This window comes from Capsicum annuum, chromosome 8 (assembly GCF_002878395.1).
Source record: "Capsicum annuum cultivar UCD-10X-F1 chromosome 8, UCD10Xv1.1, whole genome shotgun sequence".
Classification (NCBI taxonomy): Eukaryota; Viridiplantae; Streptophyta; class Magnoliopsida; order Solanales; family Solanaceae; genus Capsicum; species Capsicum annuum.
The window spans coordinates 143,739,122-143,755,200 of NC_061118.1; the positions used below are offsets into that span (position 1 = coordinate 143,739,122).

At 30.3% G+C, this 16,079-nt stretch overlaps 1 protein-coding gene across 1 annotated transcript; it reads right to left on the reverse strand.

Annotated features, from left to right (window-relative positions):
• Positions 1–4,663: 4,663 nt before the first annotated feature.
• On the reverse strand, positions 4,664–15,688 carry LOC107879723 (L-gulonolactone oxidase 3). Its single transcript, XM_016726675.2, has 3 exons — positions 14,958–15,688; positions 8,876–9,131; positions 4,664–5,907 (listed from the first exon to the last, which is right to left on the reverse strand). The coding sequence occupies exons 1-3, from the start codon at positions 15,651–15,653 to the stop codon at positions 5,084–5,086; spliced, it is 1,776 nt and encodes a 591-aa protein (XP_016582161.1). The 5' UTR covers positions 15,654–15,688; the 3' UTR covers positions 4,664–5,083.
• Positions 15,689–16,079: the final 391 nt, after the last annotated feature.

The window sequence follows — 16,079 nt, forward strand, 5'->3', positions numbered from 1 at the left end:
AAATGACAACTGAGAATGTGGCTGGTGGCACGATACGGTGGAATCGCATTGCAATACTGGATGGGGCCTGAAAGCTTGGCACTATAATCGCGTTGCTTTACTGGAAATTAACAAATGTGAAAAATAAGCTTTGGAGTGATGCATCGTAATCGCGGTACCTCACTGGAAACTGAAAATTACCATTTTGACATAATCTGCGATGTGCTACTGGCCTGAATAACGGTGTTTAACGACTGAAACTTAAAATAGCCATAACTTCTTATCCGATTATTAGATTTAGGCGAATTATATATTGTTGGAAAGCTAATTCAGTTTCCTACGCAATGGAAGGCTCTAAATCGAAAAATACTGAGTGTTTAAAAATTTTTATATTGAATAAATCATGAACTGGGAGTTAAGTTAAGCTTGAAAAATGCGGGGTATTACAAGTAATCCTATAATATTTACTTTGCTTATATTTTCATCTTGAAGAATATATAGATACTCCTCAAATTTTACTTAGATCAATAATCGATCGTGATGATATTTTTATAATTAATAGTGGAACAACGCAGGTCATATTTAAAGATGAGAAATAATTTTCCTACTTACTTAGAAGAAAAATAAATATTACAATCTCTAGAAATTTAAAATTGATTAAAGGCTTCGAAAGAGCTACTATATTTTTACCTAACGGTATGAAATATGTTATAGAAGATGCATTGTTCTCTTCAATCCCTAAGAAAAGATATACTCCAAAATGGATATCATGTTGAGGCAATAAATGAACTAAATATTGAATATCTTGGCATTACCAAGAATGTCCTATGCCAGAAAAACATGTTGGAGAAATTACTAACTTTGTATTCCGATTTATATTATGCATAAATTAGTACAATTGAAGCACAATTTATCATAAATCAAAATTTTATTAATCTAAATACGTTTGTGCTTTGGGGTGATAGAATAGGTCATCCTAGCTCAATAATGATGAAACGAATCATTAAAAATTTAAAAGGGAATTTATTGAAGGACTTGAAGATTCTTGTAAGTGATGAATTTTCATATGTTGATTATTATCAAGAGAAACTGACAACAAAACCATCTCCACTGAAATTTAGCGTCAAATCCCCTCTTTTTCTAGAATATATACATGGGGATATATGTGGACCTATTCATCCATCCAGTGGGTCATTTAGATATTTTATGATCTTAATAGGTGCATATTTAAAATGGTTACATGTGTATCTCTTATCATCTCGCAACCTAGCATTTGCAAAATTATTGACACAAATAATACGACTAAAGGGACAATTCTCATATCATCCCATTATGGCTATTCGCCTCGATAATGCTGGAGAATTTACATTCAAAGATTTTGATGATTATTGTATATCAGTTGGGATAAGAGTTTAACATCTTGTCGCTCATGTTCATACTCAAAATGGCCTTGCTGAGTTATTTATTAAGCACCTACAATTGATAGCAAGACCACTACTTATGAAAATAAAATTGCCCACTATTATTTGGGTCATGATATCTTGCATTCAACATCACTTGTTCGTCTCAGATCAACTCATTATAATATGTACTCTCCTCCATAATTGGTCCTTGGTCATGAGCTAATATTGCTCATCTACGAATTTTTAGACGTGTTGTTTATGTTCTAATTGCACCACCATAACGTACTAAGATGCGCCCCCAAAGAAGGTTAGGAATATATGTTGGGTTCGAGTCACCCTCCATAATTCATTACCTTAAATCATTGATGGAAAATTTATTTACTGCTCGATTTGTAGATTGTTGATTTTATAAAATAAATTTCCTGCAATCAACGAAAAAGAAACATGAACTCAAAAGAGAAATTACGTGAAAAGTTTCATCATTATCACATTTTGACCCATCTACCCCAATATGTGAACATGAGATCCAGAAAATAATTCACTTACAAAAACTAGCAAATCAAATGTCAGGCACATTTACTGATTTGAAAAGGATAACTAAGTCATGTATCCTTGCAGTGAATGTGCCTATCTGAATTGGAGTCCCAAAAGGACCATCTACTAATGTCATAACTTCTGAATCCCAAACACGTTTGAAGCATGGTAGGCCACTAGGTTCAAAGGATAAAATCCTAGAAAAAGGAAGCACGGAAAATGATAAAGATAACATTATAAAAGAGTCTCATGAAGAGACTCAAAATTTGATTAATCCTAATATTCCTAAAGAAATCAGTGAACCCAAAACTCAAGTGAGTTAAGAACTTTCGATAAGTCCTACTAGTGATGAGGTAAATTTAGATCGATCAAAAATTACGGTGGATGATATTTTGCATATGATATTGCACTAATATTATGCAAGATAATTATGACCTTGAACCTCTATCTGTTGAAGAATGTTGGCAAAGAAATGATTGGCCAAAATGACAAGAGGCGATTCAATTAGAATTGAATTCACTTGTTAAATGGGAGGTTTTGGGACCTATAGTCCAAACCTCAGATAGTGTAAAACCAGTCGTCTATAAATTGTTCTTCGTATGTAAAAGAAATGAGTGAAATAAAATTGTAAGATACAAGGCACGTCTTGTTGTAAAATGATTCTCTTAAAGACCTGATGTCTACTATGAAGAAACATATTCACGTATAATGGATGCAATAACTTTTTGATACCTCATCGGTCTAGTTGTACATGAAATTCTTGAAGTTCATCTAATGGATGTGACTACAGATTATTTTTATGGCTCACTTGATAATGAAATTTACATGAGGAACTCAAAAGGATTAAAATGCCTGAAGCATATAGTTCAAAGTCTTGAAAATTATATTCAATTAAATTACAAAGATCGTTATCCAGTCTAAGACAATCAGGGTGTATGTAGTATAATCACCTTAGTGAGTACTTAATAAATGAAGGTTACTTAGATCATGTCATTTATCCATATATCTTCATTAAGACTACAGCCTCAGAATTTGTTATACCCGTTATTTATGTTGATGATATAAACCTCATTGAAACTCCAAAAATAGGTCCAAAATGTAATTAAATATCTAAAGAGAGAATATCAGGTGAAAGATCTTGGAAAGATAAAACTTTGTCTTAATCTGCAGATTGAACATTTAGCAAATGGGGTCTTCATCCACAAAACTGCCTATACCGAGAAGGTTTTGAAACGATTTTACATGGATAAACCATACCTATTAAGTACTCCAATGGTTGTTCGATCACTTAAGGTGAGTAATGATCCATTCCTACCTCTAAAAGAGGGTAAAAAGATTCTTGATTCTGAAGTACCATATTTCAGTTATTCGTGCACTTATGTATCCTGCTTACGCTATAAGGCCTGATCTATTATTTTATGTTAATTTTCTAGCAAGGTATAGCTCTTCTCCTACGCGAAGATACTGAAATGGAGTTAAGCATATATTGAGCTATCTAAAACGGACTATTGATATGGGTTTATTTTATACTAATAAAGCTAGTGCAGATTTTGTTGTTCATGCAGATGCGGGTAATTTATCTAACCCACAAAAAGCTCGATCTTAAACAGGCTATGTGTTTATATATGAAGGTATTGCTATATCATGGCGATCTATGAAGCAGACTATTGTTGCTACTTCTTCAAATCATGCTGAGATAATAGTTATTCATAAAGGAAGTACAGAATGCATATGATTGAGATCGATGATACATTTTATCAAAGAGAGAGGTGGCCTAAAGTTTGATCTCAAGGTGCCCACAATCCTATAAAACGAAGCACATTTTATCACACTTATTATTCACACACGATCTCCAGAAGAATGGTGATATTAATGTACAACAAATCCGTTTAAGTGACAATCTAACAGATTTCTTCACTGAATCGTTACCAACTTCAACTCTTGAGAGGATGGTACATAAGATTGGAATGCAAAAACTGAACTATTTGAATTGAGGTCTTCATCAGGAGGTGTAAGAATACACGTTGTACTCTTTTTTCCTTAACTAAAATTTTATTCCACTAGGTTTCCTGGTAAGATTTTTAATAAGGCAGCACTCAAATGCAAATTCAGTAAATTTTTCTTACATGGACAATCAAGGTGAAGTGTTATAAAGATTAGTGGATGCCGATGTGTCAAATGTTGATGCCATGTGGCTTATATTTAGTTAGGCTTAATGTCAAATAATCCCGCACACCTTGTAAATAGCTAGTTGAATAAGTTTTCATTTTGACTATAAATAGCCATATTTATATTAAGAAAAAGTGAATAATATTACTTCATTAGATTCTCCTTTGTTACATCCTTACCTTTTGTTACTTTCTTAAATAATTTATATCACAAAACAAATGAAGACTCACACAATTTATGACGGTTACATGAGACACAAAATAAAGTTTCTCTGCAAATACTATCTTCTTAAAGGCAAAGAGAAAATGTTATTATTGATTACTTTGTTGGAGATAAATAGATAAGGCAGTAAATTTACCAAGGCAATTTAGAGGAGGGAAAAATCAAGAGTAACGAGATTGCAGAGTGCCAATTCGGACAAAAGATGGTACTAGCGAGCAGATTCAATTTCATAAGCGACCATTCCTCAACCGTACACATAATAAATATGAAAGATCATTTTCTTCTATTCAAATTATAAGAAGGTAAGAGATCTCATTTCGTCTAATTTATGGCATATTAAGATTCATATGCACAAATATCAAATTTCTTTGCTCTTTCTTAAATTTCGATTTCAGTCTAACACCCACCCTAAGGTAACAGTTACATAACAATTAGCTTAAGTATACTTAGCTAATTAGGTTCCTTTCCCGTTAGGGAATTTGTCGCCAACTCACAAAACATGATTGAATATTTTAACACATGATAAAATATTACTACAACATTTTCTATTTAAAATTTTGGAAAATCTATAAGTCAGTCAGCCACTTAAAATATGTGGTCTGGTTTAATTCTACACATTAACCTCAATAAGCCATAAATCTCACGCTTCTTCCAATTCGAGTGCCACATGTTATTGCTTTTTTGTTTTTCTGGAATTGAAATTTTGCATCAAGACAAAACACGAGGTACACTGGTTCTATCTTGGACATTAATTTTCAGTAGGATAAAATGTTTATTCAACTTGTGGAAGTTGATGAAAACCTACACACACGTGCTTCTTGATAAACAAGTCCTGGCTTGCAAAAGTACCCTTTTGAGGGACTACAATGTCTATCTTCTGAACAAATACACAGCCCTTCTAAGGCGCATCCATCACCCTTTAAACTTTCTTGTTTTCCAAACAATATCTCATCAGACCATTCACTAGAAAACATATTCTTGGGATCCATTTGTGCCTTGGCAGCAACAAACTTGTTGAATTTTGGATACTTCTTTTGCACATCAAGAAATGCTACAATCCTATTCTTAGCCCAATGTGGCTTAGCCCCATACTTAACAAATGCCATTTGCTCAATTTCATCCCAAATGTCTTGGTTAAGTCGCGGGGTTAAGGCATCGCTAGCACGATAATAGTTAAAATCAACAACCACTGAATCTTCGCCTTGGCCTAAATATGCATCTGAGGCCTTGATAAAACGAAATAGGAATCCGTTATACAGGTCAACCCCACACATACTCTCTGACTTGACCGAATCGCGCAAATTTTTCACACCACGTATGAAATCTACGAATTTTGAAGATGGGATTATGGCTGTGGATTCATAGAAGAAGAGTCCATTGATTCTTGGATCCCAAGCACATGTGGTGGTGATGTCTATAGGAGATGAGTATAAACAAGAACCTGAAGTTTGCATTTTGCCTTGATGGCCTACTACTGGATAACCAGTGAAGATTAATTTGTTGTTTTTAAATCCATTTGCTATCAGTTTCTTGTATGCCACGAAAGAACTTGCCATTGTGCATTTTCCACCTACATTTCTAGTGGTTTCAAATCCCTTTTCTGCAAATCAAAATAATATAAGATGGCTACTTTTAATTGACAATCAAATTAAAACTGACCACTTGATTTTGAATATAAGATGGTTGTATCGAAGTAAACTAACATAATTTTAAGTGAATAATCAAAGGTGGTAACTTGAAAGCAAAATATAAGTACTTACATGTATTTCCACTCATTATATGTATAGGGATGTAAATGTTTGATTATGAAATTAAACAATGAATGTATGTGTTTTGAATATGAAAGTAAACAATGAATATACGTGTTTGTAACTAAGTAAATTACTATATATAATCAAAGCAATTTAAAATATATATATATATATATATAAGTACTTACGTGTACAAAAGAAGAAGTTAGGGTAAATTACATTAAACACTCTTATAATATGATTAAATAAATATATGCTCCATATATTTTAAAATCAAGCACTCACACCATATATGCTACATATCTACACAAACAATGAAAGTAATATTAACTTGAAGAATATTTTCATTTTATGCTATGTATTAGAATATAATGTAATTACAGGAAGGCATATTATATTACAAGTAATTAAAAGCTCCAACGTGCTTAGTTTTATGAAATGTTAACCGAAGCATTTGGTTGGAAATATTATAGGAGGGTTCGTTACTGAATCACGTCATATATGTGTTTAGACTTTAGAGTAATAACTATAATTAACAGAAAGGGTGATTAGTTAACGTGGGAAATGAAATGCAACCAAATTGATATAGTAAAAATGAAAGATTTGATAATTGATTTTTACTTCTTGTTTTCATCCCACAATATTTGACATTAAGAAATATCTCCTTAGTTCCAAAATAATTGAATTATTGGAATATGACACATATTTTAAGAAAAAAAATAAAGACATAAATTAATCATGGTTTTTTTTTCATTTTTACCCTTTTCAAACTCCAAAACATTAGTAATGATCATTGGAACTCATCCTTGAAAATTTAATTAATGAAGGGTAAAATTGAAAAAAATATTCAAACATCTATCTTAAATAATGAACAATTCAATTATTTTGAACATTAAAAAATACTCCAACAATTCAATTATTTTGGAACGGAGGGGGTATTTCGTAATGTCAAGTCAATAGAAGAAAGTATTATTGTATCACCTTTGAATATAATAAATTTAATGCTTTGAAAAATATATTGGGTAATAACTATAATTAATAATAAGGGCAAAATAGGTAGAAATAGATAAATTATCCATTAATTTTTTCAAACTGAACAAGTATTGCTGGAAAACTATTTTTAGCAACATGCACAAGTATTGTTGTAAGGAGAAAGTAGATTATAGATACTCTGTATGTTTCAGAATGGGTTAAAATCGTTTATACCCCCAAACTTTGCTGTAAAAATTAAACACCCCCCTCAACTTTGAATAATAATCATTCTCCCTCCTTTTTCCTATTTAATTTTTTTAAAAATACCTATTTTACTCTTAAATTTATATCAACATTTGTATCTCTCTTTTGAAAAAAAAAATTATAAAAATATTTTTTAATTTTTTAATCTATATAACATATTTTTTATAAAAGTTAAAATTATTTTAAGATTAAAAAAAAATGTGAGAAGAATTAATTGAGTATATAATTTAATGACAACCTATAATGAAATAAATGAGCAAAATAGTAAAAGTTAATTTTATTAAAAATCAAAACTCTAATATATATTTATACGTGAAAATAATAGGTAATTATAATTTATAAATATATTTCAATGTAGGTATACAAATTCTCAAGCCCACTTTTCAACATTATTAATAAATTCTTTTATAATTAATTACAAAATCTAAAGGTATTTTTTACATTTAAAATTTTTATATTATACGTATTAAGTATTTATGTGAGTATGCAATTATGTATATAGATGCATATTTTGATTTTCTCTTATTCTTTAATGTCTATATAAATAAATGAGTTTTGGTTGTTAATATCAATTATTTTCAAAACTATAATTTAAAATTCATCAACAACAATCATTTGATTTGTAACAAATATACATCTACAACAATATTTTATCTAGTAAAATTTTTTAAGTGAGGTCTGAGGAGGGTAGGGGTACACAAACCTTACCACTACCTCAGAGACGTAGAAAGATTGTTTCCGTAAGACCCTCGACTATTAATTATTTTGTATACCTACATTGAAATATATTTATAAAATTATAATTACCTATTATTTTTCATGTATAAATATATATTAGAGTGTTGATTGTTAGTAAAATTAATTTTTTACTATTTTGTACATTTATAATATTATAGTTTGTCATTAAATTATATACTCAATTAATATTTCTCACTTTTAATTTTTTATCTTAAAAATATTTTTTAACTTTTATAGAAAATATGTTAGATAGATTTAAAAAAAAAGGTCTTTTTAAAAAAAAAAAAAAAAAGAGATACAAATGTTGATATAAATATAAGGGTAAAATAGATATTTTAAAAAATCAAATAGGAAAAAGGAGGGAGAATGATTATTGTTCAAAGTTGAGGGAGGTTTGATTTTTACAACAAAGTTCGGAGGTGTAAATGATTTTAACCCGTTTCAAATTACTTTGAACCTATTGCACTTGACACACTCTTTAAGATGTCAACGAATGAAGGTGTATTTTTACTTTTTTATCCTTATACTATAATAACTAAGCAATAATTATGAGTAGAAATCAATAATCAATTTGTTTGAAAAATTAGATTCATTGATCAGAAATGACTTTGGAGTAGTATTAAAAGGGAAAAGAGAGGTCATTTACATTTAATGACTTTGAAATTCAGCAATCTTATTTTCAAAAATTTTAAAGAGTGTGATGCTTAATAGGGGTAAAATTATTTTTTTAAAAAAACAGTTATAAAATAATCTTGATTTTATAAATAGGACAAATAATTTTGAACAAATAAATATAAAACGTATGATAAGTAATTTGGAACAGAAGAAGCAGTAGAACAATACCTATGGCTCGAACAGACTTGGAAAGCAAAATAGGATTGGATTGAAATCCAAGAAAATCATTGAGACCATCGCCAGAAGTATTTAAGGGGACTCTATTGTCATATCTGTAGACAGCAGTTTGTCTAGAAGGGTACCATTGAATATCGCCAAATTCATTCTTCTTTGCATGTTCCTTATATTCATCTTCTATCGCACTATCATTTGTGAAATTAAATCTTATACTTCTCTTGAATGCTGGCTCCAACTGAAATGTCACCTACACAGGTTTGACGTTAATACTTTGCATTTGGAAACAATCTCAAGACTTGCTTTGAATGTGGAAGTAGTCTTAGTAAGGGGGGCATATTTCATGACAATAGTGCGCTTTATTGAACCCTAAAATTCCCAAAATATTCATATAATAGTTTTAAAAATTAATGATTTTGTTGCTTTTTAAAAAAAAAAAAAAAAAAAAGAGAGAGAGAGAGAAGAGAAGATCTTGTTCCAATTTTGAAACTAAAAAGGAATAAAAAAGTGTCTTGTTCCTAATTTTGTGCTGAACGGCTCTTTTTTTGTCCTCCTCCTATATTTTTTTCAGGGGGGTAAACAACCCATAACCCAACTTTGAACTATATACCCCTGAATGCACATTAGATCTAAATAATGACAATTGACAAGTTATAATCAAATCCTAAAATTTCTTGCTATCATGCTGCTTTTTCTTTTCTTAATGATGGTCCGTTTGTACGTTTCCATTCATGGAGAACGGATGTACAATGCATTTTTGGGAGGAGAAGAAAAACGATTTGAAGGAATAAAGTAGGGATTGACAGTTGAATTAATCATTAAAAAGTTAATAATGAGGTGTTACTATTTTTTGGGGGAAAAACAATTCATAGAAGGATTTAAAAGAAGAAAAAAATTGAAAGACGTGTGACTAGATATGGTAAGATTGGTAAATGTTTGGCCCGAAAGGCCACTTGTGTACTTGTACCTATTTTTTTTTTCGTAGAATCCAGCTGAGTCAATATTATAATAACGGAAAATATACAAATATATTTGAACTTGAATAAATAAATGATACATATTTATCTTTTTTCATACTTTAGGTAGGTATAAATGGGTGAAAATCATTATGCCCTCAAATTTACTTTAAAAATCAAAAATCAAACTCCCTTTTAACTTTGAATAATAAGCATTCTCCCTCCCTTTTACCTTGTTAATGTCTATTTTAACCTTGGCATTAGTAATATCTTTATATAATATACATTATTTATTTTTGTCAAATATTTATATATTTTTATTTAAATTTTTTAGTTTAACCTTTTTAATGAACTTGTCACAAAAGCTAATGTTATTTTTTATGATTGTTATTTTATTGAGATAACATACAAATATTTTTCGTCTCCCCCAAAAGAAGTACAAAAATATTCTGATACTTGACGGCCAGATCAACCAAAATGAGTTTAGGTGGTAATAGGTTACCCTTAAAGTTTAAGTGTGTCATTACAACTTCAGATATAGTTTAGGGGTATCTTGTACCTTATCTCTTATTTTACATGCATTAAGTGTGTGTGTGTAATATATATATATATATATATTTATATATATGCACATGAGTTTCGATATACTCCCTAGGTTCTTTTTTACTTGTGACTTTCGTTTTTCCAGGTCAACCCACATAAATTTTGACAAATATTTTAAGATATATTTTTTCATTTTATTAATATGAAGAAGGATTGCAACTTATAACATTTTTCATATATTTTCTGATCATCTAAATTTTAAATTTAAATATTAAATTATACATCTTAAAATGTTTGTCAAAGTTCATGCAAGCTGACCTCAAAAAGCAAAACAATGACAAGTAAAAGTGAATGAGGGAGTATATAGTTATAACATAAGTAAACTTTTGAATTAATTTAATATAAAATATATCTCCATTTTTATTATATGTTATTATATTACATGCATTGGAATATGTTTATAAAATTACTTTTATTTGTTATTTTCACTAGTATAAATAGATATTATAGTTTTAATTATTATTAATAAATAAATTTTCATATCATGGTCATTTATTTCATTTAGAACATCACTAACTTATATACTTAATATATATTTCTCACTGTCTTTTTGTTTAGAAAATAATTTTCTTTTTATTTCAAAAAATTTACTATATATATTAAAAATAAAAAATATAATAATTTTAAAATGGTAAAGAAAAATAAAAATTAATAGTGTAAGGGTAAAATAGGTATTTAAAAAAGACAAGTAGGAAAAAGGGGGAGAATGCTTATTGTTTAAAGTTGAGGGGGGGGGGGGGGGGGGGTTTGATTTTTAAAGTAAAGTTGAGGGGGGAAATGATTTTCACCTAGGTATAAATATATACTTGCCATTAATGAAAAAGTGCATATATACCCCTAAACCTTATGGTACAGATATACTCTTTGTCATACTTTAGGTACAAATATAGTCTGGTCGTTAATGAAAAAGTACATATATACCCTAAACTTTGATAAATGATATCAATATACCCTCCGTCATACATTAGGTACTAATATACCCTTGCCGTTAATGAAAAAGTACATATATATCATTCTCATTAACGGCAGGACACATTTCACAATCCTGTTCATCTGCCTTTTTTTAATTTAATTTATTTCCACCCACCCCAAAATAATTCTAATTTAAGCCACAATCCGATCCAAATAATAAATCTAACCCGATCTGGTCTAAGAAAACCTTCAAGACACATCTTTATTCACGTATATTCATTCTCTCTTTCTCTTTCTATTCGATCGGGTCGAGTTTGGGTTATTAGTTGGATCGAATTATGGATTAAATTAGAATTATTTTGAGGTGAGGTTGGGATAAATTAAATTTAAAATGACCAAATGAACAGGATTGTGACATATGTCCTGCCATTAGTGAGAAGGGTATATATGTACCTTTTCATTAACGACAAGGGTATATCAGTACTAAGGGTGTGCATCTGTCAGTTCGGTTCGATTTTATGTATTATTGGTTCGGTTTATCGATTTTCGATTTTTAAATATGTAAAACCAATAACCAACCAATAAGATATTTTCTTATCGATTTTCGATTTATCGATTTTGGTCCTTAACGGTTCGGTTTCGGTTTAACCAATAAGAAAATACTCATAAAATAAAAATAGTAACAACTAACATAAAAAAATGTAATCTTAGTTACCGCGAAAATCCTACGCAATGCATTTTTAGTTTACAAGAATCTTCAAAATTGAACTGAATGTTAGTTCAGAAAAAAACTGAACCTTATTGTTGGAAGCTACTAAATGCTTTAAGCTTTCCAATACGATAATACCCGTATTTTATATTGTGCCTTTGTTGCCCTTAATAGGTTAATACTTTGTGAATCACCAAATTGTGAATAAGTAGTGTATATATATATATCCTAATTCTTTGCCTTATGTCTTTGTGAAAAGCATCTGCTTTTTCAATAAGATTATTTATTCTTATTGGTGAATTATCTTTAAGGATTTTGATTTACATATATATATAAACATAAATGGAGGTAAAAAAAAATAGCTTTGTGTATCCTTCTTGGGTTATCGGTAAAACCGATAATCCAATAAGCTAAAATCGAAATTGAATCGTTTACCCAATAATTTTTTTTATAAAATCAATAAAAAACCATTAACCCAATACCGATAACCCAATAGCATTTTTATCGGTTCGATTTATCGGTCGGTTCGATTTTTGCACACCTCTAATCTGTACCTAAAGTTTGATGAAGGATATATCTATACCATTTATCAAAGTTTAGGGGTATATATGTATCTTTTCATTAACGATAAAGGTATATTTATACCTAAAATATGACGGATGATATATCTATAACATTTATCCAAATTTAGGAATATATTAATAATATAAATACTCTTTAATGGATTTCTCTTAAAAAGAGAAAACAAATATAACCTTGACCTAGATTAAATCTTAAATCTTTTGACCGAAAGATAGCAATGATTTTACGGTCAAAAAGACAAACATTTAACAAATATATAAAGGACAAAAATGAAAATAAAAATAAAAATTAAAATCAACAAACCGCACTTACACAAGGAAAAGAATCATGAGTTGATGAAGTAAATTAGTACATCAAAATCTTCTAAATTATTCGCTTGACTTACTTTAACATTTAAACTAAATTTTTATTTATTTACCTCCTTAACATCTTTAAAGTGTATTAAATTCACCCCTTAATATATAATATCACTCTCATAACGAAGAGTATATCGCACTCACTGACACATCAGCACCAAATCACCGCCACGTAAATAAAATATTTTTTAAATAATATATATATATATATATATATATATAATATTTTAAATAAAAAAAATACCCCCACCCCTATTTTCCATCTTTTTCATAACCACCCCTCTCCTCCCCCCTCCCCCAACCGCCATACCTGCACACACCCCCATCCACCCCCATACAGCCACACCCCCATCCACCCCCGTCCACCCCCGCACAACCACACCACCATCCACCCCCACATAGCCACACCCCTATCCACCCTCACACAGTACACACCCCCATCCACCCCCGTCCACCCCCACACAGCCACACCTGCACACACCCCATTCCAGATTTTTCAACGAATTTTCACCGGAAAATACCATCACCATCATCAAGAACTACCATAAAATAGTGATAAAAAATTCAACCCAACTGATAAATTCGATCAAATCAACACCAAATTTTCTAAAATCAACAACCAAATATTCAAATCATGTAGATTTTTTAATTTTCAAATTCAATTTCATTTTTTTATTGATCTAACGGATTGAAGGAGGAGAAATTAGAGGGAGGGGGGCAACTTTGATGGAAGGGGCGACTGGTGGTGGGGGGGACTGGTGATACATATGGCAGTTGAAGGGAGGAGTAGGGTGGGGGTGTTGGCGGGTGAGATGGGTGAGGAAGGAGGAATTTTTTTTGTATTATATATATATATATATATATATATATATAGGCTTTAAAAAAAAAATTCATGCATTTTTTTTTAAATGTCATGTCATCATTAGAGTTGAAATTAACTTACTTTAAAGTTGTTGAGAGAGGTAAATAAATAAAAAATTAATTTAAGTATTAAAGTAAATTGGACAAATAAATTTAGGGAGATTTTGATGTATTATCTCAATTAATCACACACAATATCATATAGTATATTCCCTTAAAAGGCTGCATGTCCTAATGAAATGTTCAAATTGAAACAGTAAGGGATAAAGCGCTTTCTACAAAGAACTAGTGTTTCATTCAGTAAGCTCAAAATCTCCCCTTTAAAATAGAAATTCTTAATCATTACATCACAATATTTCTTGTAACTAATGTTATTATCGAATAAAACAAGCAAACAGAAACAGGGATATTGGAGTATAAAAAGAATCTATATATTCATTTAATTTTGTATTAATTGGCTCTTATGAATTTGACACATCTATTAAAAAAATTAATAAATAGAGATGCATTTTATATATTTATCCTTGTATGCCTTTTAACATGTAATAATTAATTCAATGATTAAACATTGAACTTTGATATATATTACTCCATCTCAACATTGAGTAGTTAGAACTAGTACTCCCTCTATTTAAAAAAGAATAACTTACTTTCCTTTTTAGTCTGTTTAAAAAAGAATGATCTTTTTTTTTTTACAATACTTTAATTTCAACTTTTCTCGTGGCATGTTTAGGACCCAAGATTAAAGGATATTTTGGTACATTTGACACAATTTTAATTTAAGACCACAAGATTCAAAAGTCTTCTTTGTTTTCTTAAACTTTGTGTCAAGTCAAAGTAAATCATTCTTTTTTAAACGAAAGAAGTAATAATTATTTAATTTGATTTTGAGAATTGAGATCATTTATGCACCATTCAATAATTTTGAAAATTGTGGATGCATTTAGTATTTCTATCAAGAATAAAATGAAAATATAAGTATACTTTCGATTTTAGAATTTAAATAAGTAAATTGAAATAAATATATTTTAAAAGAAAGTTAATTAATACGAAACGGAGTGAATAAATTAATTTTGAGGAAAAAAGACATTTCTTACTTTAGAAATGATGCCAAGCAATCCAAGAGAAACTTTAGCAGCATTCAAAAGTGGATCCTCTGGTGTCAATTTGATTATTTTAGAATAACCCTCAGATTCATTAGTTGGTACAATTAGACTTATACCAATAACATGATCATGAATTGCTCCTCCTTTGCCCCACCACGAACTACCGTGAGCCCCCGTACTTATTACGCCGCCAACCGTCACTCCTTCCCAATACGGAGCCGCTACCAAACTCAACCCCGCCTTTTCTATCGTATCAATAAGTTTTCGGAGTCCAACTCCACCATCAGCGGTGACAGTTAGTTTTTCCATGTTAATATCGACCGTAGAGTCATATTTTTCAGTGCTTATGAAGACATAATTTTTTGAGTTGCTCGTGGGGCATGCAAGTTTAGGAATAGTGTGTGAAAATCGTGTTACGATTTTGACTTTAAGGTTGTTTTTGTTTGCATTGGCTAATTCTCGACGAAGTTCTTCTTCAGTTGTTGGATATACAATGTTTGGGGCGCGACATGTTTGTCTATCGCCCCAAACTCCGTAGGAATTGGAAAGTTGGCAATCTGAGTTAACGTTGTTGCATTTGAGGGGATTTGGTGGTGGCATAGCAGTGGAGATTGTTAAAAGTGTGGCTTCCGAAATCCATAGAAGGACAAGGTAGTGGCCACGGCAGAGCCACAATAAATTGGTCATTAATTTTTCTTTTGAAATGAAATCTTGGATTGTACTTAAAGAAGGATGGATGTTTATAAAGATGATGAATATTGCTTCGAAGGGAAGTCCACTTGGGGGTTGGGGAGGGTGGGTGGGTGCGGGGGGGGGGGCCGAGAGGGAGGAGGCGATTGACTAGAGTTATGGGAGTATTTTGGCCTTTTACGTAAATGGGAAAAAACAAACAAAAATAAAACATAAATAGGCAGTTTTTAAGTAATTATTATATATAAATCACAATATTAATTGATTATCAATTATTTTACTTTAATAGCAAGTTTTAATATAGATTAGTTAACATGAAATAAATCTTGACCACAATAGTCAAAACAATTCACTTCCTATTTTTTGGGCAAAATTCTTTTAGGGAAGAAGATTAAATATATCATCTGTCAATATTATGTAAAA

What these genes read in the sequence shown, in the direction of transcription:
- LOC107879723 (XM_016726675.2), bottom strand. Translation starts at nt 15,653, where the DNA reads ATGACCAATTTATTGTGGCTCTGCCGTGGCCACTACCTTGTCCTTCTA. An exon ending in TGCTTGGCATCATTTCTAAA is followed by an intron (nt 9,132 to 14,957) that starts GTAAGAAATGTC and finishes AAACCTGTGTAG; the next exon opens with GTGACATTTCAGTTGGAGCC. An exon ending in CAAGTCTGTTCGAGCCATAG is followed by an intron (nt 5,908 to 8,875) that starts GTATTGTTCTAC and finishes TTTGATTTGCAG; the next exon opens with AAAAGGGATTTGAAACCACT.